Genomic DNA, 21328 nt, shown 5'->3' on the forward strand with positions numbered 1-21328 from the left:
ATTCTTATGATAGCTTTCTGCTCTTTCCTCTTCCAACTCAGAAACAGAAAGTAAGAGATAAAACAAAGCATCCTAGGTCCACAAGAAGCTGTAGAATACCCAGGAGAGTTTCCTCCCAATCAGGAAAATGCTTCCTTAGCAACCAAGTTACTAAGGCCAATTAACCTCTCTTCTCTATCAATATTCAATTTACATTGAAACCCTTTTTGCTTAAGCCCTTCAGTTTTACAATGAGCTTTCTGGCAGAGAGAAAGGTTCTTATGTCTTAAAGGAGCCAGGCCTTTTCTCCTGAATATGTGTGATTTGAATTTAGCATAAAGTGTTAGGTGATTTCCTAACACGATGTAAGGGACTGGAAACACAGAAATGGCACAGAAATTAAGTGCAATCAACCGGCACAGGCCTAAAATGAGAGTGAAACATTTCAGAACAACCAGAGACTGGATACTGTGGAGAATAAGAGCTATGGAAAAGATGCTTTGTAGCTGTCATGGCCTTATACTTGCTTTGTCTGATTTATGTCCCTTCCCCACAACCAACAAAGCCCAAGTTACCACTAAATAATCACAACATCAGTAAAATTCTAGAGAAAAGATAAATGGAAGAAAGAAGCATAGACAGTATCAAAACCAAGGAGTTTCTGTTGAGGCAAGAAAGTAAAAAATTAAAACTAGTGAGGAAACACCGTTTCAAAGTTATGAACAAACTTAGAAATGGTAAAAACTATATCACCGTTAAAGTAAAGAAGGTGCTTTTATAAAAACATACAAATGTACAATGAAAATTCTCCTTGCTGCCAAGATTTCAAGCTGTGAGATGGAGGCTACATTTTTCTAAGTCTCACAATTAAATTATTATACTGCATTCCAGTTAAGGTAAAGAAAACTACAGAAATATTATACAATAGGTAATTAGTTGTCTTCTGATGTTAAATTCCCAGGTTTTAATGAAACAAAATCCTTTGTTGAATAATTTTAAAGTTTCTTTAAATTCTATATATAATGCAAAATGGAACAACTTGTATATAGTAATTTATAATAGGCACTATAAATCATCCTTTGGCAGCTTTGGTAGCAGTTTTCCAATATCAACATGCAATACCACTATATCTCAAAACAATACTTGCTACTAAGTCATAATGCAGAATTTCAGAACAAGTTTTGTTTTCTAGTGTTGTCACTTAACCTTTGCAGGAGTCTCTATCCCACTTACACAAAGATTTATTCTGAAATAGTGATGCCGCCTTAGGATGCTGTGATAAAAGTTAACAGTTAATCCTTGGCTCCCATTATCCTATGTGATCTTCACAACCATCCTGTGAGGCAGGGATTGTTACTTACCCAGGTGAGCTGTTTGATGTTGAAAAAGAGTGGGGAAAGAAATAAGAAGCACCTACCACTTTTTCAGCAATGGTCGGGTGCTTTCTTCCATGACATCATTTAATATACAGTCCCCAATTCCCCACTTCTTGACTCCCTCAAATACTTGGAATCCATGTTTACAGATGAGGGATTTGAGGCTCAAAGAGGTTCAGTAACATGTTCAAAGTACACAGTTAAAATGAGGAAAAGTAGGGATTTAAAACCAAATTTTAAAAGCCCTTGCTTTCTAAAAGCCCAACTCCAAAGCCCTTGTTCTTTCAACCATGCCACACCACCTGCTACCCAAAGCTCAAGGCCTCTGCATTATGCTACTCTCTGAACCTCTTCCACAGACATTAGCAACCATCAAGGATCTAAGTAATATTTTCTAAATGCGAGTCATGAGCTGTTAGGAGATTCTGAAATCAACTGGTGGACTTCAACCAGCATTTTTTAAAAAACAAAATAGAGCAGGATAGATTAATAGAGTAGGCAGATCAAAAAGAATAAGAATCATTTCTCATGAACCTTGGTTTCAGGTATGTGTGTATGGAGTGTACTGGGCCCTGATGTAAAATGTATTTCTTATTGTCTGAAAGCCACTGGTCTCAGAGGATGCTCTCATACACACCTGGAGCATGGAAAGACTTATCAAAGGACTGGAGAGTACTCAATGCTCAGCTCTGTTCACTTAAAATTAACATCAGGAAACACAAAACAGGAAGCCCCTTCTCAGACAAGGAAGAAAAAGGATTACCTAGAATCAGCATAGGAGGATGCTGATTGTATAATTACATACCTCCCTCACAGCAGCTCCAGTCCATCAAGTAGATAGTATGGTTTATTTTTTACAGCACTAATTATGTAATTATCCATAACATTAAATCAGTTCCACCTGATTCAGTCTATCAGCGACTTCCTGAAACATTCATTTGTTTATTATTTTTAAAAAAGAACGCTAAACTACCAATCATCTTATATGTAAAAGTTCTAAAGATACTCTGTGAAAAATGGTCCTTTGGGATAAATGGCAATTAAAATTTCATCTTAATATACCTTGGCACTTCTACAAGCAACAGATTTCAGACAATACTTGGTTATTTCCATTATTTTAAGGTAAAGTTATTTTTCACCCTTAGGCACATAAGTACAGAAATAAACTTTAACAAGTATTCCTGGCCACTTCATTTAATAAGTACCATTTAATAAATAGACAAAAAATTGATAATGACAAAATATTTATTCTAACATTGCTGACTTTTAGTAAGTTAACAGTATATTGGAGAGAGAGGAAATTTTAGATAGTTCCAACCCAGAAAAATCAAGATACAGGCTATATTAGTTTCTGGCATTTATATGCCAGGCACAGGGCTAGATACTAAGGACACAGTGAGGATCTAAGTGGTCTAACCAGGCCAGTGTTTGGAGTCTAGCAGCAGGGTTCAGAACCACTAGTCCAGTTTGAAAATGTTTTGTTGTCTCCCTGTAAAAATAATCCATCCATTTTAAATAAAGCATCTTTAATAGTAAGCATTTTATTGTACTAATGGAAAAAATATTGGGAGCCTTATGGATCCTATTATATAAGTAGCAATCTACATGTATGACCGTTCCTAGTTCTGGGCAATAATTTTGTAGTAAAACAATATTCTACATAATAGTCTTTATCTGACAGTTAAAAAAAAATCCTGCCAAGTAGCTAATTTCATTCAAGCTAAAAAAAAAAAATTCAACAATCTTTTAAACATCCAAAGATTGCAGTTTTCCATGATATTTCACATTTCTATTTCAACATTCAATTTCTTTAGACTGTTTTTGAGCCCTGCATAGAATATTATGTTGATGGGTATTTCTTTCACTCCAGAAAACATTTTTTTAATTAACCTTTTCAATTTAACTAAGGAGGACTTCCCTGATGGTCCAGTGGTTAAGACTCCATGCTTCCATTGCAGGGGGCACAGGTTCAGTCCCTGGTCAGGGAACCAAGATCCTGCATGCTGCATGGCACAGCCAAAAAACATGAAACAAAAACAAACAAAATTCAACTAAGGAAGAAAAATATTTTAAATATAACTGATAAAATACTTTTGAAAACAATATTTTAGATTCTATTTAATCTTTTGTGAGAGCAAATCTCATTGTAATATATTCCAAGCAATGTATCCCTCTCCACACATGGAATTTCCACTGATTTCAAAAAAATCAAAGGGAGAAGAAGAAGTACTACATAGTGGTTTAGTTTATTAATCATTTATTTTAGATTTGATTATAAAATCAAGATATCCTGCTCAGAACTTTTCCATTAAAAAAGATCCACATACAGTTTGAAACCTCCATTAAGTTTCTTTTTTAAAGCTATATCATGGAAAGCATCTCAAACTCATTTTTCTGTAAATGGGAGAAATATTAGCAATTAAAATAATACACTAAGTGTTCTTCCTCAGAAACAATTGGTTCCTGTTTGTAAAAAGTTGTAGACCTTTACAACTGGACATAAGCATTCCACGCTGAAAGTCAGATTTTCATACAGAAAATATCAGCTCAGTATTGTCTCAAGTACACATCTGCTGCTAGAAATGATCATACTTTTGATTTTTAAAAACCACCCCAATATTAGAACTATATATAAAAGAAGCTTTGTGATATAACTCACTGCTGAGTTAAAATACAATGGCTATGGCAGGTGCCTTTACAAAGGCTTTTCTACTGGCTTGAAAAATAGAAAGAGAATTAGTTACCTATCTGGATTGATTCACCGTGACTTCTATCAAAAAACAGGTTCTCTCTTTGCTCTGCCAAGGCAAACAGAGCACACAGAATTTCAAAGGTAGGAGTAACCTTAAGAAGCCATTTATGTTACAGGTTCTCACTAAACCTAATACTCTCTTTGAATTTTGCAAAGTGATATTACTCAGGTACTAAGGGCCTAGAGAAGAATGAAGATTTGGGAGAATATGGAACACGTCCCTGCCTCTATATAAGACTTCTTGGTTTCACAGCCAAACACTAAGTTGCTTTAAGACCCCCTAGGATTTTATTAGATAGCTCAAATAATTTTAGTGCCACATCTCTATATGTGGTTTCTGATGAGTTCTAGGAATAAACACACACTTCTATCATACAGTAGTTAAAGAAATATAGTTTGTATAATAAATACTATATCTAGTGCAATAATCCACAGTTTTATTAGAATTGAAAATCCTAATCAGACCTGACTTGTTTTCAGAATATCCTATACTCTCCCCTCCCAAACACCACAACACTCTGTGGTACATATTTACTCTAAATTAAACAAAATTAAAATTTACTTTGCCTTTGAACATTTTCATAATACCTCAAGAAAAACATAAAAATGGTATTGTGGGATTGGGGCCTGCTGTATTAATAGTTATTTACTTTAAAAATCTACTAATCTATCAGCATTAGATTCATTAAATCAATCAATAAATACTGACTATTACAGGTACTTTCATTTGTATCTACACACATTAAATATAACAGACTTTCTGGCATATTTAGCATTGCTTTAATAATTACATTTTCAAATACTAGGGGTAATCATGCTTATTACTCATCATTTACATTTATCAACATGTCTATACTTCAGTCTAAAAATAGCAGTTGCTTCACAGAGAAATTGTTAACACTGAGAACTGTAGCTTGCCATTTATTCCATTATATAAAAAAAATAAACCCACAATATTCTGACATATGAGTCTATTTTGGCCATACAAAATAGAACTCATCCTAGAAGCCACTTAATAAAATCCTTAGGGCAAACGAGTATATTTGAAGACCTGGTTACATCAGAATATCATCATTCTCTGAATATGTTCTTTTAGCAATTGAGATCATCTCCTGTTACTGATTCTCAGCTTTATGCTTCAGGGAATTTATGATAGGCTGTTTTTTGTTCAGGGCTCCCTATAATATTCTACCTGCCCTGGACTAAGGAAGTCCCAGTTAGTGGACTGTGGGAAGACATTCTGGAACCTTTTTGAAACATTGAAAATGTTGAAGTATGTGGGCCGAGCGATGGGATTCAGAATGTCCTGCTTGAGCAGTGGAGGAGCTGAGGGTGCGGGGCGTGGAGACTAATATCACCCTGTTTGGTCCTGAGGGATGGCTGGTTAGCCAAAGATGGGTAAGATTCCTCAGAGGAGGAACAACCTAAGACAGGCACAGCCGCAGAGGGGCCAACAGGGGTGGTGCATAGAGCCTTCCTTATATCACCGTGTTTGGCCCTGGAGGATGACTGGTTAGCCAGAGACGGGTAAGATTCCTCAAGGGAGGAACAACCTAAGACAGGCACAGTCGCAGAGGGGCCAACACGGGTGGGGCACAGACCCCCAATATCTGAGAGAGGTCTCCTGCCCCCAGGGCTGTTTTGCTCTCCACACCCAGCTCAAATCCACACCTGCTCAGCTCGGACCCAGGAGGCAAACAAGGATCATTGCCCCAGTCATGTGAGGGGCAACCTGAGAATGTTAGCCCACAAACTCAATAAAAGCAACCTGGCATGAGTCAGCAGGGCTCTTGATCCGAGAGGTCTTGAGCCCCCCGGTCCCACTTTTCTCTTCAGTCTGTGTCTGTGTCTTCTTCAAGCTTGCGGGACCCGTCACTCGCCTCGAGTCGCCGAGCTGGTCTCGGCAGTGGACTACAAGGCCCTAGGACAGAAATCCCCTTTTCCAGTAGCACACTATTGCTATTTTTATGATTTTATCATTTTCATAGATTTAAAAAGTGTAATCTGAAGGTGTAACCTCAGGCTTTAAAATAATGAATATAGTAAATGAATAAATAAATATGCTCAATACCTATCTCTGATATCTCTTCAAAAGGAAGAAATGGAACTTCAGACAGAAGAATCCAAACTTTGGTAATATAAAAAAAACACTGACCAACCTAAAATAAATATTTATGGGTCTCTAAATTGAATTAATCAAAGGGGAAAATCTGGGCCATCTCTATTCTATGAAAATGATTCAGAATTTCATAAATGAAGACATTAGAGATAAAAAGAAAATGCAAAGCAATATCAGACAAAAGCTAGTTCTACAGCAAGGACTTTCAAGCATTTCCCTCTTCTAAGCATTCATTAATAATTTTTACTACTGATTATTAACAATCAATATCCATGCTGAATATTTATCTCTTTGTTTGCTTTTATTTAGAGTGGTTTAAGGTTAAATATGATAAAAAACTTACACCTTGTGTCTCCATTCTAGTCACTGTTGTCTTTATTGGCCAATGAGTTAATTTAGAACCTTACAAAGTATTTTTAAAGTTTAGTGGTTATTTTGCAATAGCATTCACATGAGTTTTAAAGGTTAATAATGACTAATTTTCCTCAAAAAATTGTCTGACTTGAATATAGAGCCTTTGCTCCCACTGCCATTCTCAAAGTATTGTTTTATTTATACAAATAAGGCTTTGATAAGAACTTTCGACAATAAACTCATATTCGTTAAACCATTTAACATAATAAATCATGTTTTTCACTACTGTTAAATAAATCACCATATCTCAGTTTCTCTAAGAAAAGTCTTCAGTTAAATCCAAAAAGTCATAAGTTGATAAAGTGAAGTATTAGTACCAACATCCATTTATAGAAATTAGTGTTACAAATAATAAGATATTCAAGGACCAGTGTTGATTATGTTGGCTTCTGTTGAAAATATTCATTTATACTTACAAGATTTTAAATTGAGGCAATGAATTTCTATTGGTCACTGGTAAAGATCTTGTTCAAAAATTGCCAGTCTTGCTTCTTATTTCACAAACTCAGAAATGTCACAAGCAAATCACATTAACTACTCTCAACAATAAATGTCTTATCTAATGATTAACCTATAAGAACTCCTTTTCCCCCAAACCAGCACTAAGATACCCCAATATTTAGTAGATTTCTGAATATCATCTCACACTATCATTTTAAATTATATGTTAAAAATTCAAAGAAGATATAGATTATGATTTTCACAAATTACTTCACTTACATATTCCATTATATTTCACTTTGATTTTTAAAATCCTGTTTATTGCAGATAAACTCACAGGCATAAAAATCAAGAATTCAGCTACACTTCTACAGTCAAGACTGCTGGTTCTGGTTAGAATAAAGAACTAACCATTTTGTTACACTTCATACATGGCCAAATTTTTTTTAAATCTTTTTTTCAAATATCTTTAAATAGGAAATGTGCTGTACAGATATGGATCAGGCTTTAAATTCTAAAGAGAATTCAGAAGTCCCTTGGCTCAGTCTTCCACACAATGCAGGACTCCTTTCTATGATATTAGCGGCTAGGTTATAAACTGGTGGCCTAAGGGTCATCTGCAGCCCATACATGTAGACTATTTGGCCTGCACAGATTTTTTTTTTTTAAATGAAACCAACACATAAATCCAGATCTCAGCCTTCTCTTGAAAATCCAACTGCAGCTGCATTTCTACTGCCCCTTTGGATGAGCCATGCCCTCTCCAGTTCTCCACAGGTCCCACCACTTCCCATCAGCCCACTTCACTCACTCATCATCTGCCTGCTGCTTTCAGCATCTGAACATCTCAGTCAGTGAGCACTATTCTGGAGAAAGGGTGAACATCTCCATGAAAGGGAAGGGAACTCACAACTTTGCAAGTTGACCAGTTTCACTGTTGGCAACTCTAAACAGTAGAGAGACTTGTCTAGAATAATTTCCACAGACACAAACTAATTCTATCCTCAGAAACATGCCGAGTCTACTCTCTCTTCCACAGGAAAGGCTTCTAGATATCTTAAGACAAGTAACCTTCCTAGGTCTTCAGTTCTAATTTAACATCCCAGAGCTCCCATATAGTCCCAATAATATATTTTTGAGCCCACCCATGGCCCTTGGCATGCTTCTCTGAATGGATAAATCCTACTTATAATTTATTTTCAACTATTATTTATGGATTCATTCATTATGCATTCTAGCTATCACTGTTGTTCTTCACATGTAATACTGTAATATTTCCTTGATCTAGATCAGTGATTTTCAAACTTTCTGGTCTCAATACTCCTTTATACTTTTAAAATCCATTGAGGATTACAATGAACTTTTGTTTAAGATAGTTATGTGTATTGATATTTACTGTATTAGAAATTAAAATTGAGATTTTAAAAAAGTTATTAATTCACTTTAAAAATACATGGTAATATAATAGCAAATTTCTATGAAAAATAAATGCTTTCCAAAACAACATAAATCAGTAAGACAATCAGTATTGTTTTACATTTTGCAAATATTTGTAATGTCTGACAATTAAAGACAGCTGGATTCTTATAACTATTTCTGCATCAGTCTGTTACAGTATCACACATAGGTAGCCTCTGGAAAACTCAGGGAGAATGGAAGTAAAAAATGTAAGTAACATCTTAAAATTATTAAATGGTTTTGACCTTGTGGACCCCTTGAAAGGGTCTCTGGGATCCTCCAGGGATCCCCAGACAATATCTAGGATCCCTTTATGCTTTCATTAACATAGCTTAGGTTCCAGTTAGTTTCTCTAGCATCCATGGCATTTTTCTCACTTATCTTGACCTTGTGGTCAACTAAAATCACTAGCTCTTTCTCAAACAAGTTGCTGTCATGTCAATACAGACTTTATACATATGTTTCCCCACAGATGCCATTTTGTTGGTTTCAGGTCACCCTTTGGTAGTAGACACTCTTGGTGCCCTGCCCAGGTCCCCTTAAGGGCAGTGCCCCATCCCCACTCACTGTTGTAATTGTTGGCTGATAACACACAGCAGCCCCCTTCACTGAAGGATTTCTCAGTAATAATGGAGCCATCTTGCTTGGGAAGCTATATCTTCCTCTATATCAGCCAAAGACTGAGTGACAAACCAATAACTGTTACAGAGTACAAAAGGCCAGCCTCAAGGACACAAAGTAGGACTAATTCTGGGTATCTGTGCTCCAGAGCTTCAAGGAGATCAGACTAAAGTTAGTCCCTAGTGAGACCACAGTCTTCTATAGCTTTTATCCCTTATTCTGTTCTGCTTCCATCACTCCCTTTCTCCTAAGAACACATCCCTAATAAGTCACTTTAACAGGAATCTCCATATCAGGCTCAACCTAAGACATTTTCCATCTCATTAAGGTTACTGCAATATCAACTCCACCATATATCATATTAAGTAACTATCTCAGCTATACAGCATCTCAAATATGCTAAGAATTATATTATAAAGTACTGCAGTGGTTCTCAAAAGTGTGGTGGTCCCTGTACCAGCAGCATCAGCATAACCAGGGAACTTGTTAGAACTGCAAATTCTCAGGCCCTAGTCCAAACCTACTGAATCACAAACTACATCACAGAGATGTGCTGTATGAAACTAATCCACTACTATTGAACATTTTAGTTGTTTCTATTTTTTCCTATTATAAATAATGGTAAAATGAATATACCTGCATATAAAACTGTGTGTACATTTCTGATGATTTTATGAGTATTTGTCTGCAATTTACTTTGATCTAAAAATACTGCATCAAAAAAGAAGTTGTAATGATAGATGAATAGAGGGATGGATATATAATACAGCAAGCACAGCAAAATGTTAATGGTAGAATTTAGGTGATAAGTACATGGATGTTCATTGCAAAATTCTTTCAACTTTTTCATATGTTTGAAATTTGGGGGGAAATGTTGAAAATAAAAATGTTGAAAAAAATATATTTTATGAAGCTAAATTCCTAGAATTGGAATAGATCGTTCATAGTATGTGCACATCTCTAAACTTTGTGAAGTTAAAACACCAACCAGAAAGTGTCAGTTCCCTCACACTGTCAACACCACTTTTTAGTGCTTTTCAAATGTCTGCCAACTTGTTAAGCAAAAACTAGTAATTTATCTTTTAAATCATCATCTCCATGTGCATTTTTTAAAGTTAACATATAATGAACTGAAAAGCTTCCTAACATGCTTGGCTTCAGATATGATATTAGTTATTCGAACCATGAAACAGTTATCAAGATTTCAACACCTACTTGGGGACACTTACTCTATTACCAAGCACAATACTCTCAAGAATAACTTGCAAACTAAATTATAAAGGCAAGCATTACTTCCAGGCCAGCATCACACACACAGGCAGAGGGGGTTAAGTGCTGGACTGCCAAAGGGGTCTGATTTAACAGGTCCTAAGAAAGGACTCTTCCTTCACAAAAAAGTCTCCTTTTTCATTTTACCAGGATACTCGGAATTCTAAGCATAAGAGTTCTTCCTTTATGTTGGAACAATCAGATCCCTACCGATTCAATTTTAAAATCCAAGTATTTTACTTCAATGTGGGCTCCACATAATTACGGTGTATCCATAGGCTGGAATGCAATGGAGCCATTAAAAAAGAACTATGGATACCTACATCGAGTGACATGGAAAGATATCCATGCTATACTTGTTCATTGCAGAACACAAGTATATATGTGTGTGTATGACAGAAATAGGTGTAAGGATACTTACTAAAATATTAATAGTGGTTACCTCCAGTTGAAGGATGTATGGGAGATTTTTACTTTTTATATATTTCTCTATTGTTTATCTTTACAATAGATATATAAAAAATTTTATTAACAATATAAAGTACAATAAGGCTATTTGCATTTTGATAAAAAGAAAATTGAAAACATCCCAGAAAACCATTAAGCCATTATTAGCACCTTATTAAATTTTAATTTAGCAAGATTTTCAAGTCAAGGTTAAAGTCCCCTAAGGAATGAGACATAGATCCAGCATATTTTAAAGGACACTGGAGAAAAATTAAAGGCAGACTAGGTAAAGAGGGCTTCATCCATGTATCAAGCAGCTGAGGTACAGGCCTGTATTATCCTGGGGGGATTTCACTGGGAAAAAAATCAGTAGGCAATGGAAGGCATCTGTGGTCTTTAAGATCCAAGAGAAACCAAAAGGGGGAAGGCCCACTACAATCTGTATAGACCCAGAGTGAATCTTAACTTTACCACAGTTCCTGCTTTCAGTATTATAGAAAATACCTACTACAAATGATGTTCACTTCTCCCCCTACAACAGGTCCAGGATCTGATGGCAATTAATTTTTTAAAATACATGTTTATCAGATTTAAATTTTTATTTTAAAATTTACAAAGACTGAAAAGGAGAACATGACATGTTAAATCACTCACCTCCACGGGAAGACATGTCTGTACGTGGGCGGATGTTCCTCGATGTGACACCGCAGTCCCATTTTTAATTTGAAAATGTGTTTTGCACATGTAGCCATCAGAATAGTCCTGTGTTCCATCACCAAAGAATACATTAAAAAATGCCAATTATTGTAAGAACTCATCATTCTAAGAACTACAAGCAATGGAAAACTAAGTATATTAAATGAGATGAGATAATATGGATAAAGAAACTCATCCAATACCCATGCACATAGTAGTTATTCAATAAATAGAACTTTTAATCCCCTACTTTTCTCACCTATTAATGATGTTTCCTCTTCTCTTAGATTAAATCCCTTTTAAACCCCAAGCATTTCAAAGCATAAAATTCATAGAGCACATAGGTTGGCAGCTGTTTAAAAATATTTAAACTGATAGAAATATCTTGTCACATAATTAATATTGATGTTCATGACATATACAGAAATAGACATTTTAGGAGGACTTGCATCTTGAAGCTAGAAGGGACCCTCTATTTCAATTTCTTGTTCAAGGCAAGATGTCCATTAAAAGGTCCCAGAGAGGTAATCATTCAGCACCTTCCTAAGCACTTCCAGGAACTTGCACTTCATTCCCTTACACAACTACCACCTCCATTTTGGTATATGATGCATTGTTCATTGAGAAAGTTTAGTTCTATTTTGCACTGAAATATTTCCCTTTAGTCTGAATTCAGTGGTTCTAGTTCTGCCCTCCGAAATCTAAACACTTTTCCACAGAGCCATTCTTCAAAGAGTTGAAGACAATTACCACCATATTCAAATGTTCATTGGAAGATATGATTTCCAAGCCCTTCACCAGTTGCATTTCTCTCCTTTTCCTTATACTTGCTATTAAATACACTAATGGATGATGTTCATCTAATTGTGGTCAGTTTCCTTTTTTTTTAAGGCAAACTTGTTTGAACTAAATGAAGTCATGCGTAAAAATGTAATAACTCCTCATGCACAAACATACATATCAATAAATATTAATTCTCCACAAAAATGTCACTCTAATACTCATATTTTAACAGAATTAAAATAATTATAATTAAAAAAAACATGGTTACTTAATCTGATGTGGTAAAAAAATATATATATATAGAATATCATTGAAACTAAAAAAATCATAATTCACTTAAATACTTTTACTAAGATTCAAAAATACAGTTTTTACCTATAAAATAAAAAAAAATTATAGTGTTTGTGAGCTATTTAATATTGAATATTTTTTAAAATTTGTGTCATGACAACTATGTAAGACCATTTGATACTAGATAACTATCCTGGGTTGAATAGTATCCTCCCAAAATTCATGTTCACCAGGAACCTTTTTTGTGACCTTATATGGAAATAGGGTCTGTGTAGATGCAATCAAGTTAAGATGAGATAGTACTGGAACAGACTAGACCCTAAATCCAATATGACTGGTGTCCTTATAAGAAGACGGAAAGTTGGCTACAGAGACAAACACTTGAGAGAAGGTCAGGGGAAGAAAGAGGCAAAGGTTGGAGTGGTGCATCTACAAGTGAAAGAATGCCAAGGATTGCCATCAACCAACCAGAAGCTAAAAATGGCAAGGAACAGTTCTTCTCTAGAGCATTTGGAGGTAGCACGGCCCTGCTGAAACCTTGATTTCCAACTTGCAACTTCCAAAACTGTGAGATAATAAATTTCTGAGTTTTCAAGTCACCCAGTTTCTGGTACTTTGTTATAGCAGCCCTAGGAAACTAATACAGAAACTATACTTTCTGAAAATCTGGTGGCACCTTTATAATACCTCCCAGTTAGTTGGACTATCATCCCACCAGGACTCACACAGTGGCCCTGCTGTTTGGTCACGATCAACACTAGATCTGATTGACTTCAGTCAACTCATTCAGGCTGGTGATGTCACTACCATAGGTTCTTAAATATTTTGAATATCCTTCCTGCCTGTAAAGTAAGCTATTAGGTATCAAATACTATCATCTTTTATTACTTCACTAAGGTTCTGCATTTTGTAGATGGAATTATTGTTTCATATTCTAGTGAAAGCTGTTCTCTTTTCTACTAGATTTGAACCAGGAAGATAAAACCCTGGCACTGTTGGCAGCCTTTGTGTAATTAAATGGAGCCTGAGAATAAAACCAATGCAGAGGAAAGCAAGGTCATAAAATGCAAAGAGGCTAGATCCTAATTACACTATTAACACCAACCATACCTGAAGCTAGCTCTACCCTCAAATTTTTTAATTACATGGCCCCCCAAAATCCCTTCTTTGCTTCACCCAACTTGAGTTGGGTTCTCTGTCACTTGCAACCAAAATAATCTTTTTATAAAATGACATATATTGCATTTATTAATTTAAAAATGAGATTTTCTATTGTATTGTACTATCTCTCATTATGATAGATAATCAATAGTTGATTATATAAAAGATTTACCAAAAACAATAAAACCATAATAGTATGTGTTTCTGAGAAAAAAGTACTCACAGTCTAATTTAAAAATAATCTAGCAATAGAAAAAACTCTTAGGATATTCAGAGCAAAGTTAGAGCTAAACTGTATGGGCTGAATATAATCCATCAAGTGAAGATAACTGTTCTATTTCATATTTTCTATACCTGAGTGCTGGACATACAACTTCTTCCTAAGGGAAGCTACAGTTTAGTAAAACTCTAATTACAATGCAAAATACACCTTCTTTGACATCAAAGAGGTAAGTCAGAAATTCCCGTGGGGACTTCCCTGGTGGTGTAGTGGTTAAGAATCCGCCTGCCAATGCAGGGGACACAGGTTCCAGCCCTGGTCCAGGAAGATTCCACGTGCCACAGAGCAACTAAGCCCCTGTGCCACAACTACTGAGCCTGCGTTCTAGAGCCCATGTGCCTAGAGCCCATGCTCTGCAACAAGAGAAGCCACTGCACTCCAAAGCCCGCACAAGAGTAGCTCCTGCTCACCACAACTAGAGAAGGCCTGTGTGCAGCGACAAAGACCCAATGCAGCCAATAAATAAATAAATAAAATGCTATCTTTAAAAAAAGAAAAAATAAATTCCTGTGCACCTATGGTATAAAATCTAAATAAATTATCTGGTATCTTTTCCAATGAGTTAAGATAGAGACATGTCATGTTCAATATTACTTGTAATTTAAGCAATTTAAATTTCTATTTTAGGTAATTTCTGATACTATTTACTAGTGTCTATAGGGAAGTGCAAAAGGGTTTTTGACTCAGCCTATATTTGGTCATAGTGATTTTCTTTTCAGTATCAATCTCTTAAGAGTCAAGATTAGCCTTGAAAAATTAAATATAGAAAAGGAATTTTATACCATTTCAAACATTTACTTCCACAGAAGCAGGGCTTTCTCCTACATCATTTGAATTTAAGGCGGAAAAATATATCTTGTTCTTTACTGTTGAAGGATGCTATTTTAGAGACAACAAATGTAAAAGTATGAGAATCATGCTCTGAACTGGCACTACAGTCCACCAGTGCCAGTAAACAAAGTTAAACTCAAACCTCCCCCCCAAAACTCCAGTGGACGTTCTGCTCTAGTTTCCCTGCATTCTCTCTGTACTTACTATAGCTTACAATTTAACATTAACCTCCTTTAATTTCTTAACATTGATTGGTTTTACTTCCTCCAGTTGATCCTAAGCTCAGGACCTAGGACCCACTCCTGGAGGAAGAAAGGCTGCAAAGGGAAGCCAGGGTCCTTACTGTAGAATCTAGACTGTCTTCCACATAAAGACCTCACCCCCACTGAGTCTGAAAACACCCTGGACCTGCATGGAAGGAGGTGGAACAAAAGGACCCTTACAACTTATCTAGTTCAACCCTCCCACTTCAGCGATAAGAAGGGGAAGGACTGAAGCACTTTTAAGAAACTTGTCTTACAGCTAATTAGGGGCAGAGCTGGAAGTGGAAAGCAGGCCTCTTGGCCTGTGTTCTTTCTGCTACACTAAGCAAGTCCTACCAGAGAGTAGGAGCGTGGCAGAAAGATCCCTACTAACATGGACTGGTGTAAGCCAGTCTCTGCACACGGAATAACAAGCTCAAGCCACTGAAGTGTAGTCTGGGGACCAGCAGCCTCAGCATTACCTGGAAGCTTGTTGGACATGCAGAATCCTAAGCCCCACTTCACACCTTCTGAATCGGAATCTGTATTTAACAGGATCCCAGGTGATTGGTGTGCACATTTGGAAGCACTGAGGCAGGGAGCACTGCAATCCCTGCCTCAAAGGGACAGCAAGCTGATTGCATTAAACAGTGGTTCTCAACCCTAGCTGCACATCTGAATCACCTGAGGAGCTGCTGTTGCAAGGGTCCCACCTCAGACTGGTGAAGTCAGAATCTTCCCAGTAGACTCTAATGAAAAGCCAGGGTAGAGTACCACTGCACTAAATTCACTGGAATCCCATCCTGAACTCTGAGAACAGAGTCAACCATGGACTCTGCAGCTGCCTCGAGACAAAAGGCTACAAACAGCTCCCAACTTTCAGGAATTCCAGGGCTCACTAGGAGCACTCCATATGCTAAATTTGCCTCTGTGGATGCTTATCTTGGAGCCTCGACTGTGCTGAGAATGCTTTTTAAGTGGTCTTTACTACCACCTCAAACCCCACTCTGGCAACTGGTCCAGCCGTGACCTGGTCATCTGTAACAGCCAGTAATCTCATAACTTAAAACCATCCCATGTCCAACTACAATTCTGCCATTAGGACTCCATGCTGCCCACTGCCACACTGTCATTGCTCCACATTGTCACTGTAGAAGAGAAACTAATAGAAAATGTAGATGCTGTATGTAACCCAGACATCACTAATAAAATGAGAACACTTCCTCACAGTCAAAACTCCTCAAGTGGGCTTCCTAGGTGGTGCAGTGGTTAAGAATCCACCTGCCAATGCAGGGGACACAGGTTCGATCCCTGCTCCAGGAAGATCCCACATGCTGCGGAGCAACTAAGCCCATGTGCCACAACTATTGAGCCTGTGCTCTAGAGCCCGTGAGCCACAACTACTGAGCCCATTGCTGCAACTACTGAAGCCCACGGACCTAGAGCCCGTGCTCTGCAACAAGAGAAGCCACAGCAATGAGGAGCCCCTACTCACCGCAACTAAAGTAAGCCCATGCACAGCAACAAAGACCCAACACAGCCAATAAAATAAATTAATTAATTTAAAAAAAAAGAAGAAAAAAACTTTAAAAAAAAAAAAAAACTCAAGTTATCTACATGGGATGCCCTTCACCTTATACCAAAATAAGGAATAAATATTTAAATGAGAAAAACAATATCATAAATGTGTTCCATGAAAACATTGGAAGATTATAAAAGCTTTTTTTTTTTTAATCTTTTAATTTTTTATTTTTGGCTGCACAGCTTGCAGGATCATATCTATATTTCCCAGACCAGGGACTGAACCCATGCCCCCTGCAGTGGAAGACCAGTGTCTTAACCACTGGACCGCCAGGGAATTCCCTAAAAGCTTTTAAAAGATATTTTTAAAGTAAATTAAAAACTTGAAGTCATGTAAAACATTGATAAATTCTACTGCATGGAAAAAATTCTTAACACCATAAAATCAAAGGCAAATATCAAAATGTGAAAAGAAGATTTGAAGCTCAAATCATAGAAAAGGACTGATTTTGTCAATATACAAATAGCTTTAATTTCCTCAATATATTAATAGTTCTAACAAACTAATAAGAAAAAGACCAACAGGGACTTCCCTGATGGCGCAGTGGTTAAGAATTTGCCTGCCAATGCAAGGGACATGGGTTCGATCCCTGATCCAGGAAGATCCCACATGCTGCGGAACAACTAAGCCCATGCACCACAACTACTGAGCCTGCGCTGTAGAGCCCGTGAGCCACAACTATTGAGCCAGTGTGCTACAACTACTGAAGCCCTTGTGCCTAGAGCCCAAGCTCTGCAACAAGAGAAGCCACTGCAATGAGGAGCCCACACACCACAATGAAGAGTAGCCCCTACTCACCACAACTAAAGAAAGCCCGTATGCAGCAACGAAGACCCAATGCAGCCAATAAATAAATAAATAAATAAATAAATAAATTTAAAAAATAAAATAAAATAAGTTTTAAAAATAAATAAAAAAAAAGAAAAAGACCAACAGTCCAATAGAAAAATAAGCAAAGGATATAAATATATAGTTCACTGAAGAGGAAGTATACATGGATATTAATCATATGAAAATATGTTCAATGTTACCCATAAGAAAAATGCAAATTAAAATTATGTGATTCCATTTTTCACCTATCAGATTGGCAAAGATCAGAAAGCATGAAATACACTGTGTAGACAAAAATGTGGATAAAACAGGCAGGCACTCTCATACTTTGCCAAGGGCAGCATAGTTTAAATTAGTATAACCTCACTGTAGAGCAAGTTGGCAATAACTATCCAAACTTAAAATGCACATACCGTCCATCCAGAAATGCTACTTCCAGGAATTTATCATACAGATACAGTTGTACATGTAGGAAATAAAATTCATGCAATGATATGTATTAAAGTATTGTTTTAATAGCACAATATTGGAAATAACCTTAATGCCCATGGGTGAGGATTGGTTAACTAAATTATGGTATATTCAAATAATAGAATGTTACGTAGTCATTAAAAAGTGAGTATGGACTCCGTCTTATGAGAGCACCAGAATCACAACTAACTGCTGAACAATCATTGATAGGAAGACACTGGAACTCACCAAAAAAGATACTACAAATCCAGAGACAAAGGAGCAGCTGCAATGAGATGGTAGGAGGGGCACAATCATGATAAAATCAAATCCCATAACCTCTGGGTGGGCAGCTCACAAACTGGAGAACAATTATACCACAGAAGTCCACCTACTGGAGTGAGGGATCTGAGCCCCATATCAGGCTTCCCAACCAGGGGTTCCAGCAATGGAAGGAGGAATCCCCAGAGAATCAAACTTTGAAGGCCAGCAGGATTTGCTTGCAGGACTTCCACAGGCCGGGGAAACTCCACTATTGGAAGGCACACACAAAGTAGTGTGCACACCAGGATCCAGGGGGAAGGAGCACTGACCCCATAGGAGACTGAACCAGGCCTACCTGCTAGTGTTGGAGGCTCTCCTGCAGAGGCAGGGGGTGGCTGTGGCTCACTGTGGGGACAAGGACACTGGCAGCAGAAGTTCTTGGAAGTATTGATTGGTGTGAGCCCTCCTAGAGTCCACCATTAGCCCTGCCAAAGAGCCTGTAAGGTCCAGTGCTGGGTTATCTCAGGCCAAACAACCAACAGGGAGGGAACTCAGCCCCACCATCAGCAGACAAGTGGATTAAAGTTTTACTGAGCTCTGCCCACCACAGCAACACCCAGCCCTACCCACTACCAGTCCCTCCCATCAGGAAGCATGCACAAGCCTCTTAGATAGCCTCATCCACCAGAGGGCAGACAGCAGTAGCAAGAAGAACTATAATCCTACAGCCTGTGGAACAAAAACCACAGTCACAGGAAGACAGACCAAATGAAAAGGCAGAGGACTTTGTACCAGACGAAGGAACAAGATAAAACCCCAGAAAACCAACTAAATGAAGTGGAGATAGGCAATTTTCCAGAAAAAGAACTGAGAATAATGACAGTGAAGATGATCCAGGACCTCAGAAAAAGACTGGATGCAAAGATCGAAAAGATGCAAGAAGTGTTTAACAAAGACCTAGAAGAATTAAAGAACAAACAGAGATAAGCGATACAATAACTGAAATGAAAAACACACTAGAAGGAACCAATACCAGATTAACTGAGGCAGAAGAATGGATAAGTAACTTGGAAGACAGAATGGTGGGAATCACTGCTATGGAACAGAATAAAAGAAAAAGAATGAAAAGAAATGAAGACAGCCTAAGAGATCTCTGGGACAACACTAAACACACCAACATTTGCATTAGAGCAGTCCCAGAAGGAGAAGAGAGAGAGAAAGGACCTGAGAAAATATTTGAAGAGATTATAGTCGAAAATTTCCTTAACATGGGAAAGGAAATAGCCACCAAGTCCAGGAAGTGCAGAGTCCCAGGCAGGATAAACCCAAGGAGAAACATGCCAAGACACATATTAATCAAAATGACAAAAATTAAAGGCAAAGAAAAATGAATAAAAGCAACAAGGGAAAAATGGCAAACATACAAGGGAACTCCCGTAAGGTTAACAGCTGATTTCTCGAAACACTGCAAGCCAGAAGGGAGTGGCATGATATACTTAGTGATGAAAGGGAAGAACCTACAACCAAGAATACTCTACCCAGCAAGGATCTCATTCAGATTCAATGAAGAAATCAAAAGCTCTACAGAAAAGCAAAGCTAAGAGAATTCAGCACCACCAAATTAGCCCTACAACAAATGCTAAAGGAACTTCTCTAAGTGGGAAACATAAGAGAAAAAAAGGACCTACAAAAATAAACCCAAAACAACTAAGAAAATGGTAATAGGAAGATACATATCAATAATTACCCTGAAGGTAAATGGATTAAATGTTCCAACCAAAAGACACAGACTGGCTGAATGGATCCAAAAACAAGACCCATATATCTGCTGTCTACAAGAGACCCATTTCAGACCTAGGGACACATACAGACTGAAAGTGAGGGGATGGAAAAAGATATTCCATGCAAATAGAAATCAAAAGAAAGCTGGAGTTGCACTACTCATATCAGATAAAATAGACTTTAAAATAAAGAATGTTGCAAGAGACAAGGAAGGACACTACATAGTGATCAAGGGATCAATCCAAGCAGAAGATATAACAATTATAAATATACATGCACCCAATATAGTAGCACCTCAATACATAAGGCAAATGCTAACAACCATTAAAGAGGAAATTGACAATAACACAATAATAGTGGGAGACTTTAACACGCCTCTTATACCAATGGACAGATCATGCAGACAGAAAATTAAAAACGAAACACAAGTTTTAAATGACACAATAGACATTTAACTGACATTTATAGGATATTCCATCCAAAAACAGCAGATTACACTTTCTTCTCCAGTGCACATGGAACATTCTCCACGATAGATCACACCTTGGGTCACAAATCAAGCCTCAGTAAATTTAAGAAAATTGAAATCATATCATGCATCTTTTCCAACCACAATGCTATGAGATTAGAAAAAAATTACAAGGAAAAAAAACCTTAAAAAACACAAACACATGGAGGCTAAACAATACACTACTAAATAACCAAGAGATTACTGAAGAAATCAAAGAGAAAATCAAAAAACACCTAGAGACAAATGACAATGAAAACACAATGATCCAAAACCTACAGAATACAGCAAAAGCAGTTCTAAGAGAGAAGTTTACAGCAATAAAGTCCTACCTCAAGAAACAAGAACAATCTCAAATAAATAATCTAACCTTACACCTAAAGGAACTAGAGAAAGATGAACAACAAAAAACCAAAGTTAGTAGAAGGAAAGAAATCATAAAGATCAGAACAGAAATAAATGAAATAGAAACAAAGAAAACAATAGCAAAGATCAATAAAACTAAAATCTGGTTCTTGGAGAAGATAAACATAATTGATAAACCTTTAGCCAGACTCATCAAGAAAAAGAGGGAGAGGACTCAAATCAATAAAATTAGAAATGAAACAGAAGAAGTTACAACAGACACTGCAAAAATAAAAAGCATTATAAGAGACTACTATAAGCAACTAAATGCCAATAAAATAGACAAAACATTGAAGAAATGGACAAATTCTTAAAAAGGTATAACCTTCCAAGATTGAATCAGGAA

The 21328-nt window shown here is 36.9% G+C and overlaps 1 protein-coding gene across 10 annotated transcripts in view; it reads right to left on the minus strand.

Moving 5' to 3' along the window:
- ATG10 (autophagy related 10) overlaps window positions 1-21328 on the minus strand; it is a 229322-nt gene that overhangs the window by 149717 nt on the left and 58277 nt on the right. For 9 of the 10 annotated variants that reach the window (XR_009054400.1, XM_057739998.1, XM_057740033.1 and 6 more), the window contains exon 3: window positions 11531-11638. The exons of the other annotated variant lie outside the window; for it this stretch is intronic. Coding sequence is in view for 8 of the 9 variants with exons in the window: in XM_057739998.1 (XP_057595981.1) it covers window positions 11531-11638 (108 nt within the window). In the remaining variant the exon portion in view is untranslated. The remainder of the gene's footprint in view (window positions 1-11530; window positions 11639-21328) is intronic. 10 annotated transcript variants of the gene reach the window in all.

This window comes from Hippopotamus amphibius, chromosome 1, assembly GCF_030028045.1.
Source record: "Hippopotamus amphibius kiboko isolate mHipAmp2 chromosome 1, mHipAmp2.hap2, whole genome shotgun sequence".
In the NCBI taxonomy this organism is placed as follows: Eukaryota; Metazoa; Chordata; class Mammalia; order Artiodactyla; family Hippopotamidae; genus Hippopotamus; species Hippopotamus amphibius.